General features: G+C 45.3%; 2 protein-coding genes across 2 annotated transcripts in view; both read right to left on the bottom strand.

Annotated features, from left to right (window-relative positions):
* The window catches only part of NINL (ninein like), a 179,211-nt gene extending 166,484 nt beyond the window's left edge, over positions 1-12,727 (bottom strand). The window contains exon 1 of the mRNA XM_064373519.1: positions 12,660-12,727. The gene's annotated coding sequence lies outside the window, so the exon portion shown is untranslated. The remainder of the gene's footprint in view (positions 1-12,659) is intronic.
* On the bottom strand, positions 543-12,781 carry NANP (N-acetylneuraminic acid phosphatase). The gene is made up of 2 exons (XM_012468631.2): positions 12,660-12,781; positions 543-4,078 (listed from the first exon to the last, which is right to left on the bottom strand). Exons 1-2 carry the CDS (start codon positions 12,747-12,749, stop codon positions 3,422-3,424), a joined length of 747 nt encoding a protein of 248 aa, XP_012324054.1. The 5' UTR covers positions 12,750-12,781; the 3' UTR covers positions 543-3,421.
* Positions 12,782-14,222: the final 1,441 nt, after the last annotated feature.

The following is a 14,222-nucleotide window of genomic DNA, read 5'->3' as shown; positions in this document are numbered from 1 at the left end:
TGCCACCAAAAAGAGGGAATAAGTCAAAAAAGGAATACACAGAACACAGAAAATAGGAAATTTAACATAAGAGGCAAAGGGAATCACCAGGGTGGTGGTATGCAAAAGTCACTGGAACCACAGAGATCTCCCACATGGCTGAGACTATGTAGGTATTATGTTCTTAACACAAATGGCTTAAACACAAGCTACGTGACTCTTTGATTATCTGAGTAAGAGCTTTGTTTCCTAAACTGAAATACAGAAATTAAAAATCTGCCTGAATTCCACAGATTCTATATAGTCCTGTACATTTCTATATGCAGATGCACATGAAGCTGGTAATAGCAGTGGCCTTGGCTGGGTGCCATGGCTCATACCTGTAACCCTAGCACTTTCGGAGGCCAAGGCAGGTGGACTGCTTGAGCTCAGGAGTTTGAGACCGGCTTGGGCAACATAGTGAGACCTTGTCTCTATTTTTAAAAATAAAACACAAACCAAACAGTACTGGCCTTTAGGGCAGGTAGGTTGTGGGCCCCTAGGAAAGAGATGAGGAGAATGACTTTTCACCATTCACCCTTTTATTTTTTTGACTTGTGTACTGCAAATAGTACTTGTTCAACAATGAATATATTCCCTAATTCAAACAAGAATGGAATGAAAAATATCTGATCATCATACATAACAAGGATATTTTATAAAACGTAAACATATAAAACTAGATTTAATACACATATTAATATGTCCACTATGTGTTAAAGAGGTTATGATAGAAAACGTTTCTTATTGAAGGTTGCAAATAAATTTGAAAGCAATAAACCAAGTACTTTGGTAGAGACCTGCTTTCCTACAATATTGAGCATCCACTGGGTCCTGGGCAATCCCAGATCTGAGATGTCTGTGCCCTTGTATGCAGAGGTGCACATGGAACCAAACAGCCCCACCTGGTGCTGGTATTCCAGGTGCAGTGTCCACTCATGTCTGCTCTAGGCCCGCCACTGTAAACTGTTAGGGAGGGCCTCTGGCTTTGTGTCAGAAGACCGCTATAGGGAAACTTCGAACAAAATAAAGATGACAAAACATCACTGTTATACCATTTTTTAATTTTAAGGAATATTTTCTAAAATTATTAATAAAATCATAGGTTTATTCCAGTATTTTAAAATATTTTCTGTAACATTCCACTCAGAAGGTAGATAACCACAAAGTTCTTCCCTAAGGAAGGGTGCAAATGGAATGTAGTATGTTACTGTATATATTATTCTACAGAATACTGTAGAACACAAACTGTGAAGACAAGGAAATTTAATTGTTCAGTTTTTTCCTCCTGCATTGTTTCTGCTGGAGAACTGCTCACTTAACATCCTAGAAGCTATCTCGTTGAGATTTGCTATCCCCATTGTAGGAGTGATGAACCTTTACCCACAACATAATGAATGTGGCACTGCCTACATCCATCCTGTGGGACAGCTAAAAAGACAAGCCCTCAGCAGCACACGCCAACCAATCTATCAGAGCAAGCATGCACATGTCTATTCTGCCAAAACCCTCCAAGTTAATTTTTAAATAGCTAAAATATGATCAAGATCATATAGGAACTGCACTTGGAACTACAAACATCCTCTGTTCATAAATGTTCACTGTTACAGCAACAGCATCTTGGGACAGTCAAGGACACAATCACATTTTTAAAAATCAGAGCAAGAAATAAACACAAAAGGGCATTTGCATGAGGCAGAGAATCCTGTTTCTTGGCAGCAGACAGAAAACTGGCTAAAGAAATAGGCTCACAGATAGGTACAAATCTACAATTTGATTCTCTGAGTATTAGTCTTGGAGACATAGCTATACACATCCCAAAACACAGCCTACTATTTTACATTAGTAGTTTCTTAAACAGTTGGGAGAAAAACCTAACAAAACCCAACCCAAATCATATTTATTAACCACTTTAATAAGCCCTTTATTCTTTATCAACCACTTTATTCCAGGTTTGGTTAGTGTAATCATGAGACTATCTAGCCTAATAGTCTAGAGAAAATTCTCTGGTTCCAAGATGATGCCTTGCTATGTAGCCATTAATTATTAAGCTCCTAGTAAACCCTGAATTAGATATAGAAATATGCAAAACAATGATGTATTTCCAAGAATGTGAAAAACAGAGGAGATTTAAGGCAGATGGTAACTCTAAGAAGAGCCACACGAGTATTATATTGGCACTCTGGAAATGGCTCATAGTAAAATCTAATTTTCTATCAGTTGAGGAGGCCAGCACTTTGGGAGGCTGAGGTGGGCGGATCACTTGGGTCCAGGAATTTGAGATCAGCCTGGGTAACATGGCAAAACACTGTTTCTACAAAACAAAACACACAAAAACAAACAAACATTAGCCAGGTGTGGTGGTATGTGCCTGCAGTTCCAGCTACTTGGGAGGCACAAGGAGGTGGGAGGATCATTTGAGCTCAGGAGGGAGAGGTTGCAGTGAACCGAGATGGTGCCACTGCATTCCGGCCTGGGTGACAGAGATCCCATTTCAAGATAAAAAAAAAAAAAAAAAAAAAGGAAGAGATGGGGGCTGCATGGTTAGGCTACATTGAGGAAATGTTCCTCTTATGGATCCACAGAAGAAAAATGACTTTTAGAGCCATGTGCCTTGCAATTGTCTCTAGCAAGAGTCTAGCTCCCTCAACCCCACTGTGTGTCCGGGAAAAGACAGTGAAAACGTTTCCTTGAGAGGTGAAAACGTCATGGTAAAGGAGCACCACGTGTTGATTTTAACAGCTTTTTCTAACTGTTCTGTCACAAACCACAGAAAAACTGTCCCCCTACCCTCCAAAAAAAAAGTCGTAAGAAAAATCAGATTCATGATAGAAAGTATACATCCAAAGTAGGCAAAAAATACTGCTTATGTTTTCATAACTGTTTGTTTTCAAAATATGCCAAATAATTTCACTATAAAATACCCTGATTTGCATGTGACTTAGTACTTATTTTATATTAACCAGATTTAGTTGCTTTGATAAATCTGTGTATTTTAGAAAAATCTGTTTTTAAAAAATATTTTTAAGCCAGAAGACAAACCTTACATTTGTGCATCCATGTGTAAAGTAATCCTGCCTGGCATTATGGAGCCGAGATACTAAAAGATTAATAACATAATTTTAAAAAGCTCCAGTTACAGAACATATATTTTCTCAAATTTTCTAGGCTATACCACTGACTTGTATTAATGCAATCTGAATTTTCAGATGTAAGTATCAGTCAATGGTTGATTGTTACAATTTAAAAGCAGTAAGATTGGGAAGACCTTCAAAATATTGGCCATTAAATCATAAGTAAAATTATTCTTAGAGCTGGATTATTGTAAGTGGAGTACCCTAACTTTTCTTAGTTCATACTCTGCAAATTGACTAACATTCATAATCATGCCCTTTTATGTGCTTTAAGCGGACATACTGACTTTGCAGTCTATACTTTGTAGGAGAGCAGGTAACTCTAGCACAGAAGAAACAATGTAATGCGGAACTGGGGAGGACTTCAGTGGCACTACTCCATTTTTATTGATCCAGACTGTTGCTTTCAATCCTGCATTGAGGCCTCCTTGGATGTCGGTTTCTAATGTGTCACCGACCATCACACAGTCCCCAGGTTGTACTCCGAGAAGATTGCAGCAGTAATAAAATATGGACGGTGCTGGTTTCTCCTCTCTCTGCTCTCCACCTACAACAACAGCGTCAAAATAGGACTGACAGGCACAAGCCTCAATCTTCTCCCTCTGGGTCTGTTTGTCCCCATTTGTTAATAGAAGTAGGCGGACCTCCTTTCGAAGTTCAGTGAGCATGGCTTTGACATCTTCTGCTAGTGTCATATGCTGTAAACGGGTAGATTTCCAAAGGAAGTAACATTCTTCAGCCAATTTTCTATTGGCTGCACCACCTTTTGTTTCCTGGATTGCTTCTTCCCAATGTGAAGTCCTTAGATCAGTAACGCATGTATTATAAGGATGAAAACATTCCTTGCTGAGTTTAACTTGAACTTTATCACAGATGATCTCAGCCTCTTCTTTATAATGGTATTTTGATTGTAAGAGCTTTATCACCTAAATAATGGAAAACAACTCCATTAACACACTGCATGCCTTTAATAGTCATGCCCTAGGAAGCTGTGATCCTACAAGTGGCTGAGAGATTACAACTCCACTCCTCTGCTTTTTGTTTTTTTTTTTTTTCGAGATGAAGTCTTGCTCCATCACCCAGGCTGGAATTCAGTGGCATAATCTCGGCTCACTGCAGCCTCTGCCTCCCGGGTTCAAGCAATTCTCCTGCTTCAGCCTTCTGAGCAGCTGGGACTACAGGTGCATACCACTACGCTCAGCTAATTTTTTGGATTTTTAGTAGAGACGGGGTTTCACCATATTGGCCAGGCTGGTCTCAAACTCCTGACCTCATGATCCACCTGCCTCGGCCTCCCAAAGTGCTGGGATTACAGACGTGAGCCACTGCACCTGGCCCACTCCTCTACTTTAAAGCAGGTATTAACCACACCATTTCTGGTGGGAATCGGCCTTATTTTTAGAGAAAAGGTGAAAGCTCTCCCAACCTCTGCAGAACTCACTTATTTTTAAAAACCAATTTCTTCATATATAGCTAATAACAATCCTTTGTTTGGCAGTTTAGAGTTCAACATCTTTCACTCTGGCCACAAAGACATGAAAATAAAACTTGTGCTTATTGGGCTGGGCATGATGGCTCATGCCTGTAATCCCCGTACTTCGGAAGGCTGAGGTGGCAGGATCACTTGAGCTTAGGGGGTTCAGGACCAGCCTGGGCAACATAGCAAGACCCCATCTCAAAAAAACAAAAAAACCTTTGTACTTATTTTTGGTAAAACATTTAAAATTTCTGACAACCACTAGTTAGACTATTCTCAGAAAAAATAACATTTAGTTCATATAATCTTTTCTCATCTACATCCACTTCACATTTTGAAGACCTAAATGGACTAACATCTAGAATGGGATCCAATTCTGTACTTTTATTTTTTTAGACAGTCTCATTCTGTAGCTTAGGCTGGAGTGCAGTGGTACCATCTTGGCTCACTGCAACCTCCACCTCCCAGGCTCAAGGGATTCTCCTCCCTCAGCCTCCGGAGTAGCTAGGATTACAGGCGCCTGCCACCACGCCTGGTTAATTTTTGTATTTTTAGTAGAGACACGGTTTCATCATGTTGGCCAGGGTGGTCTCAAACTCCTGACCTCAGGTGATCTGCTTGCCTCGGCCTCCAAAGTGCTGGGATTACAGGCATGAGAGCCACCGTGCGTGCCCAATTCTGTATTTTTTTTTTTTGGATACAGAGTATCGCTCTGTCACCCAGGCTGGAGTGCAGTGGTGCGATCTCGGCTCACTGCAACCTCTGTCTCCTGGGTTCAAGTGATTCTCCTGCCTCAGCCTCCTCAATAACTGGGACTATAGGTGCCCGCCACCATGCCTGGCTAATTTTTGTATTTTAAGTAGAGGTGGGTTTCCCCATGTTGGCTAGGCTGGCTAGAACTCTTGACCTCAAGTGATCGTCCTACCTTGGTCTCCCAAAGTGCTGTTATTATAGGCATGAGCCACTGTGCCTAGCTCCAGTTCTGTACTTTGAGTTAAGTACTCCCTCTCTCATGTTCCCAAGGCTCTTTATGTGTGCTTTTATAATACTAATCCATTTGGCCTGTCTTCTAACTTTTCCTAAAAGCCCTAACGTGGCAAGCATTGTACCATATACTTAGTACATTATTTCTAATGTTTTCCACAATCCTGCAAGACAGCTCCCTGTTCGAGATGAGGCAGGGAAGTGTAGAACTTCATAACTTGCCCATCTAACTTGCATCTACACACCTGCGTACTTCCAAAGCCACATGCTTGCCTCTGCACTATGTCTTAGGCTCTGGAGACTGGCCCTTGTCCTTGGGGCATTATCTGGTGGGGAATATAATATACAACCACTACAAATGATGGGACATGGCGGGGTGCCATGAGAGTAGTTTAAACAAGCTGTGGGAAAAATATGGAAGTCATTCCACAGGGTAACTGGCAGAGAAAGTCACATTGAGATCAAGGAATAAACGAGCAGAAAAAGTGGGTATGGGAAGAGAAGAAAATCATTCCAGACAAAGGAACAGCATGAATAAAGGCCAAAAGTTTAAAATTTTGTGGGAAAAACAAGTAGCTGAGTTGAGCCCAAATGGAGGCACGTGAGGGAGGCTGCCAAGAGATGGAGCTGGGGGGCCTGTTTGCGTTTGTGAAGAGTCTTGAAACCCATGCTGTAGCAGGCGCTGAAGAAATCCCCTTAGAACACACTATACACACTGGTCAGTGGCTTCCCACTCCGAGTATGGGCCTCTCGAATTGTGGGCTTTATTTGGTCACACACAAGGGCATCTATACACACAGGATGGGGCTAAAAATTGTTGCCCTGGGAGCAGCCCTCAACCAGTGTTGGGTAGAAATTGGCGAATAAATATCACAGCTTCCTTGCCCCTTGGGGAGCACAACTGAACCCTGTTCTGTGTACGGTCTCCTAGAGCTGTTCTGTGAACAGCTCCTCCAGCTGCTCACAGCAGTAACCTGCTCATTAAGCTGCTCTAACCTGTACGGAACTCCTTCCCCTTCCTGTCTCCCCGACCCTTTAATGTGTGTCCCGGGATCACCTCATGAACTGTATGCACTTGACCCTTTAATGTGTGTCTTGGGATCACCTCATGAACTGCCTGCACTGGAAGTCCCTGTGTTCAGGGAGCATCTGAGGAAAGTCAACCATGCCGGGCAATGCTGCATCTTTGCAACGTACCCAGCTAGGGCTAAAGTATATCTGTGGTAACGGAACTAGGGAATAAGCAGTATGCTACTCACACCAAAAACTCAACTCACCTATTGAGAAAGAAACGCACATGTTTTTCTTCCCTCAGAGTTAAAAAATCACAACAAAGGAAAAAGTATTTTTTTTTTTTTTTTTTTTTTGGAAACAGGGTCTCACTGTCACTCAGATGCAGTGCAGGAGAGGAACGATGATAGTTCACTGCGGCCTCAAACTCCTAGGCTCATCTCCCTTCAGCCCCCTGAGTAGCTAGGACTACAAGCGCACACCACCATACCTAGCTAATAATTTTGTTGTTGTTGTTGTTGTTAGAGACAGGGTCTTGCTGTATCGTCCAGGATTGTCTTTAACTCCTGGCCTCAAGCAATGCTCCTGCCTTGGTCTTCCAAGTGCTGGGATTACTGGTGTAAGCCACTGTGCCTGGCTGAAAGGAAAATTTTTGACGTATTTGTGCTAATTGGAAAATGTATCAGAAGACTTATCCATATCAGAAAAAGAAATATTTAAAAAAAGAAAAAAGAAAAGAAAATATAATCATTAAAAAAAATCTTATCTGCCCAAGAAAAACATACTAGCCCTAGGAATTTTAGGTAGAGGCAAAACATCGCAAATTTTTGCTTTATAAATTTCTATTAACAAATAAAGCTTTTCCAATCTCCATGTTTATCTCACCATCTTTGCTAGCAATATCAATTGAATGACCCGTAAACTATGACTGACATGAGCTCTAAAATTTCAGCAACCCACCGGGCGCTGTGGCTCAAGCCTGTAATCCCAGCACTTTGGGAGGCCAAGGCGGGTGGATCACGAGGTCAAGAGATCAAGGCCATCCTGGTCAACAAGGTGAAACTCCGTCTCTACTAAAAATACAAAAAATTAGCTGGGCATAGTGGCGCATGCCTGTAATCCCAACTACTCAGGAGGCTGAGGTAGGAGAATTGCCTGAACCCAGGAGGCAGAGGTTGCGGTGAGCCGAGATCGCGCCATTGCACTCCAGCCTGGGTAACAAGAGCGAAACTCCATCTCAAAAAAAAAAATTTCAGCAACCCTAAAGCTGCGAAAGGACACATGCCTCTAGGGCTCCGCAGAGCTTGAGCTCAAATAGGGGCTGGGTCATACCAGTAAACACAGAGCTTCCAATACAGACCCAATTTCCTGTTACTGCAAATGGCACTTCATTAAATACATTCTTGAGGCTCTGAAAAAGCAGGATTTGCTCACCTTAAAAGGGAGATGTTTGTAAAGGCATGGTATGCCACTCCCAAGTTTCAAAATCTTTTCCTATTCTATCCCTTCAATTAACTTCCCCATTTTGTCACACAGCAACTAATTATAGATTGTCACACAGCAACTAATTACAGATTGGTCTGGGACAATAAGTAGCATTTTAACAATATTAACATTTTTAGGAAAAAAGGTTATCAGCATTCACCTATTACAGCTCTCTAACTTGGAAGCATGATGATACTTTGTGTGTGATTGGTAAGGCAAGCCTGAAAAAGATTTTGGTATAAAGAGCCCACCAGGTGCTCGCTGGTCTGAAGAAAGGGGTCCTGCTCTGACAGAGGGGCTAACAATAGATTAATAAACTCAAACTTCATCCACTTCAAAACTCTATCTTAAGGCTCTCTCTGAACATATACTAAAAGGAAACTCTATTCTTCTACTATCTCCTTCCTAGACCCAGAACTAAAGTTAATATCATCAATACTTTAGTTTAGCTAACTGATTTTAAAAGACTTTTCGAGGGTTTAGTTTGGGAACCATCTAATACTTTACAACACTTTAAGAAAAGTGTATTCTGAATACTAATCATTTGGATGTGAAATATATGGCAGGTGCACCTGAGAGCATTAACTTATGCATACCCTGAGAATGACCCTGTGGTCTATGAGGAATATGTATCTGGGTTCTGACATAATGAGTCCAAGAGTGACCAATCCAGAGAGTTACTCTTTATCTATGAGGAAGATCTGAACCCTGGCCCGTCCCATCCTGCAGAACTCAGGCTGCAGAGGAGATTGAGGCCCTTTGTTTTCCATAAAAGGAAGGTAGCCAGGAGGAGGTTGCTGCGGTTAGGGTGTTAAGGGAAAATGCTACATAAACTGCATTCCTTCTACAAATGGCTGCAGTTCTGTCCAGCCACCCCCACCGGACGTCCAGTATATAAGTTCCCTCAAAAACCCGTTCTCGTTTGCTGGCTCCAGGTCTCTTCTTTAGCCTCTTGAACATGGTGCTATCCCTACTGAAATCAATAGGGATCCGGCACAACAGAAGGGGATGAATTCCAAATAAAACTTAATAATTTAAAAACACACTCACAAAGTGAAGACTGCCTGCACACAGCCTAGCAATTCAAGCAGCCCTTCTGTTATTTTTATTTCAAGTCTGTGCTCAAACATCACTTACTCGATGAGGCCAAATCTGACCAGTCTGTTTAAAATGTTGATTTGTGCCAGGTGCGGTGGCTCACGTTTGTAATCCCAGCACTTTGGGAGGCCGAGGCAGGCGGATCACCTGAGGTCAGGAGTTTGAGACCAGTCTGGCCAACACAGTGAAACGCCATCACTACTAAAAATACAAAAATTGGCTGGGCGTGGTGGCAGGCGCCTGTAATCCCAGCTACTGAGGAGCCTGAGACGGGAGAATTGCTTCAACCCGGGAGATGGAGGTTGCAGTGAGCTGAGATCGTTCCACTGCACTCCAGCATGGGCAACAGAGCTAGACTCCATCTCAAAAAAAAAAAAAAAATGTTGATTTGTTACCCTCTCCACTTTTTCTACCACAACTATAAATACTTATTACGTTCCTTGCCATACCCATTAAGAAGTAAATTCACAAATGCAGAAATCTCTTCTGCTTTGTCAAGTTTCTGTAGAAAAGTTCCTCTTGGGTACTTACCATGAAAAACAAGTCTAAAGAGGGAGGAAAAAAAATAACTTCCCTAGGTGATTAGAAAAAGTTGAAGTTGATACATACAGTCAGTATATGACCCCTTCTCCCCAACCCGAGGCAATAAATGGCTGGACCTTTCCCTCTTCCTCCATTCATATATTATTTACAATGATTTATGAAAGCTGGCATGTTACTTTTGAATAGCTCAACATCCATGAATGCTATTGTTTCCTTACGTGATGAAGTATTCCTTGTATAACCAAGAGCACACAGTTCGATTCTGCTAATTTATTAGGCTCATTTCTTTTCCTGCTCATTTATTATTACAGACTAATTATAAAGGAGGCAGTAACAGAACCAAGTCTCAAAGTAAAAATCTGTATCCAACCATCCAGCATTTATTCAACATTTGCCGTGTGTCAAACGAGGATAAATAAGACAGCTGTTCCCTCCCAAGAAGCTCAATATTTAGCTGTACCCACCTGAGTTGCAAAATTAACTGTAATATCCTTTGACAGGTGCATTAAGAAATATCTGAACATGGCCGGGTGACGCGGCTCACATCTGTAATCCCAACACTTTGGGAGGCTAAGGCGGGCAGATCACAAGGTCAGGAGTTCAAGACCAGCCTGGCCAACATAGTGAAACGCCATCTCTACTAAAAATACAAAAATGAGCCGGGCATAGTGGCGGGTGCCTGTAGTCTCAGCTGCTCGAGAGACTGAGGCAGGAGAATTGCTTAAACCCAGGAGGCGGAGGTTGCAGTGAGCCGAGATTGCTCCATTGCACTCCAGCCTGGGCAACAGACCGAGACTTTGTCTCAAATTAAAAAACAGAAAAGAAACAAATATCTGACGCCTGTAATCCCAGCACTTTGGGAGGCCGAGGTGGGTGGATCACGAGGTCAAGAGATCGAGACCATCCCGGTCAACAAGGTAAAACCCCATCTCTACTAAAAATACAAAAATTAGCTGGGCATGGTGGTGCGCGCCTGTAGTCCCAGCTACTCGGGAGGCTGAGGCGGGAGAATTGCCTGAACCCAGGAGGAGGAGGTTGCGGTGAGCCGAGATCGCGCCATTACACTCCAGTCTGGGTAACATCAGCGAAACTCCGTCTCAAAAAAAAAAAAAAAAAAGAAAGAAAGAAACAAATATCTGAACAAAATACAGCACTAGTATAAGTGAGAGTGTGAAGACTAGGGAAGCATACCATTTAATCTTTGTTTTAAAAATGTTGCTGTGGCAAGAATGTGGAGGACACACTGGATGTGGTAAACCTAAAGGCAAGCCCACAACAACAGTCTAGGTGAGAAATGAGCTGTGTAACTGAGACATGGCATGGGGAATGTGCAGTGGTGGACAGGCTGAGGAACGAGGGTGAAAGGTGCTGTAATTCGCAGAGTGGACACTGCACCCATGGGCTTCCCAAGCATTATAGGGTTATTGAGGACTAATATAATTCACATTTTAGGAAGATATAAGGTTCCGAGTGGTTAACTCGTTAAGGCACTTTGAGCTAGGCTTTGGGAGGATTCATATTCAAATGTCTGATTTTAAAGCCGAACCTGTTGGCCTATAGCAAGAATTGGCCTAAAGCAATAATTTAATTGAAACGCATAGGGCTTAGCTCGCTAATAACATACAGGTAAATATGCAATGTCCACAGCAAGAAATACTAGAGGCAGTATGGCAAACGGTGGCATCGCTGAGGTGGAGGCCAACGTTATATAGTAATATAATGTGGAATGTCTCAGTAAAGTCATGAAGACAGACTTAAAAACGTCCACGGATTCTGGCAATTTGGGACTGCCTAGTGATCCAGCAAATCTTTTTCAGTCTAGTGGTGAAGATGAAGTGACACTACGATGGATTTAGTAATAAATAGAAGCTAGAGACAAGGAGATAACGGGTATAGATTTCTCCAGGAAAACATGGCTGTCAAGAGAGACAGGTAACATCTACAGCAGGAAGAACAGCCCAAAGGGAGGCGTCCTTTTTACATTAAAAAAAAAAAAAAAAAAAAAAAAAAACCTATGGCAAACATGAGTATGAGGCAGGAGTGGAATGCACCTAAAAAGAAAACGGATGAGGCAGTGGAAGATCCAGGGACACAAAAACTAACTGAAGCATGAAGAGGACGGGGCGCTCAGGTTTGGACGAATTAGCTTTTGAATGCGGGTTTTTCTACATCTGATAAATCCTTTGCTTTCCCCTTAAAGCTGAAGGCAGAGAAAGGGAAGCCGGGTGGACTGGGGCTGGAGCATGGGAAAATCAGAAACCGCCTGCACCCGCGTAGAGGAGCGGGTGCCGCGGAGCCGCGCCTAGGGAAGGGCATGCTCTCGCAGTACGGGCTTTTGCGGTCACCTCGGAAAGCCACGGGGACCACAGCCCCTCCGGGGAGGCCAGAGGGAGTTCTGCGGGGACAATTCTCTACAGCAGGGCTTAAGTCCAGGCTTGCCACTGACAGCCGCGTTACTCCTCGGGTCAACACTGGAGCTAACTCTACCAAGTCTCCTCCCAGCACCCCTGAAGGCCGCGCGGGGGACGCGACCCTCCGTCGAGCTCCACACCGACAGCCGGACCCTGGGCGGACCCAGCACCTGATCTCGCGGCTTTGCTGCCGCCTCCCGCGCCCACGGGCGTCTCCGCCACCGTGGCAGCCGTCACGGCGCCCTTCCGCGTCCCGAGCACCGAGGCACCTGCGAGCAGCCGCTCCGGGGTCCAAGACTGGGTGGCAAGCGGCAGCCAGGCCAGGGAAAGAGCCTCGCGGGGCCCGCACGCCTCCAGCCACCCCGCACTCGGACACTCCGAGTCTCAACAAGCAAGAGCGGCCCCGGGGTGAAAGTGGGGTCAAGGGGACGTGAGCGCGCAGGACGAAGCGGGGCGCACTGACCCCGCCGAGAGGAGCGCCACGGGAGAGGACGTTACCTCCAACATGCCTCTCCTGCTCGCCCCGGCCGTGTCGATAAGCGTGTTGTCCAAGTCAAAGAAAACGGCCCTTACGCGGCTCAACCCCATAGCGCCGGCCGCGCGCGCGACCCGTAGCCTTGCCGTCGCCACCTGCGCATGCGCAAGGCGGGCTGCCCGGGAAACGTGGGAGGAGCTGCGAGGTCACCAGACCCTCTCCCGGCGTTGGTGGAACCCCCTCGATCGGTCTCATTCACTGCACCGCTGAGAACGGCAAGATCCCGCGAGACTGCGCGGATCTGGTCTCTCAAGAGCGGGGAAGTCGTGCGTCTGCGCCGCTGGGTGCCGCGACTTTTCAGTCAGCGGTGGTGTCTGGGGTTGGTCGGAAGTACAGTGCTCTTCCCCGGTGGCCACCAGCTTATCTCTTTCCTCACTGAGCCCTCTCCGGCGCGAGGGACCGTCATCACTGCCCCGAGGGAGGTTGTCCGCGCTGCCAGGCGCCGGGGAGCGGGCCCTCTAGGTGGGCGGTCAGGCGGCGCGGAGACGCCAGCTATGGCAGGCCCCGTGTCGGCAGTGAGCGCCCGCAGTCCAAGCCTGCCAGTGCGCTCAGGTCACTGTCGCCTTGCGAGCGCCGGGGTCGGCGGGAGGTGGAGCCTGCGCCTTCCGGCCTCGCCGCCTGCGCGCTGTGCTCCACGCCCGTAGCCCGCAGTTTGCGGCCTTAGCGGGGTGGAATCCCTGTCGCCTGGGCCCGCGCCAGCACGTTTTGGAAGGATGTGACTTGGGTCTTTTAAAACCCTTGTTTGGCAGCTGTGCCGGAAGACGGAGGGGCTGTGTAGTGGCTGCCCCATGTTTTGCGGTCCCTGGTTGCTTTCCTGAAACCTTGCATTCTCAGGTCTTCGAATGCCTTTCACTCGGTTGTTTTCAGACATAGCAGGAGGCTGAAGGACGTCCACCGCCTGTTAAATTCGCGGAAGAGCTGTAGCAACTCTTTGTCTCCTAGTGCAGGCAGAACGGGGATCGTGACACTCATCTCTAATCTTTGTCTCTCTTGGGTAACTTTACTGTAATTTGGATACGTAGTCATCATTAGTGACCAGAAATTGACTGTCAGGTACTACAGGGCTACGGGCCAATTACCTGATTTTGTTTAGACAGTGAGCTAAGAGTGGTTTTTCATTTTTAAATTTATTTTTATTTTTGAGGCAGTCTTGCTCTGTCGCCCAGGCTGGAGTGCAGTCGCGCGATCTCAGCTCACTGCAACCTCCGCCTCCCAGGTTCAAGCAGTTCTCCTGCCTCAGCCTCCTGAGTAGCTGGGATTACAGGTGCACGCCACCACGCCTGGCTAATTTTTATATTTTTAGTAGAGACAGTTTCACCAGGTTGGCCAGGCTGGTCTCGAACTCCTGACCTTGTGATCCGCTGGCTTTGGCCTCCTAAAGTGTTGGGATTACAGGCGTGAGCCACCGTGCCTTACCAAGAGTGATTTTTGTTTGTATTTTTGAGACAGTCTCTCTCTGTTGCCAGGCTGGAGTGCAGTGGCGGGATCTCGGCCCACTGTAACCTCTGCCTCCTGGGTTGCAGCGA

The sequence above is a fragment of the Aotus nancymaae genome, unplaced genomic scaffold (genome assembly GCF_030222135.1).
Source record: "Aotus nancymaae isolate 86718 unplaced genomic scaffold, 86718_ANA_hifiasm-v0.15.2.pri h1tg000001l, whole genome shotgun sequence".
Lineage (NCBI taxonomy): Eukaryota > Metazoa > Chordata > Mammalia > Primates > Aotidae > Aotus > Aotus nancymaae.
This window is presented reverse-complemented; position numbering and strand designations above follow the sequence as displayed.

Coding starts and splice junctions, on each gene's coding strand:
- NANP (XM_012468631.2), bottom strand. CDS start 12,749: ATGGGGTTGAGCCGCGTAAGGGCCGTTTTCTTTGACTTGGACAACACG. Junction 4,079..12,659: donor GCAGGAGAGGCATGTTGGAG/GTAACGTCCTCT, acceptor TCCATTATTTAG/GTGATAAAGCTCTTACAATC.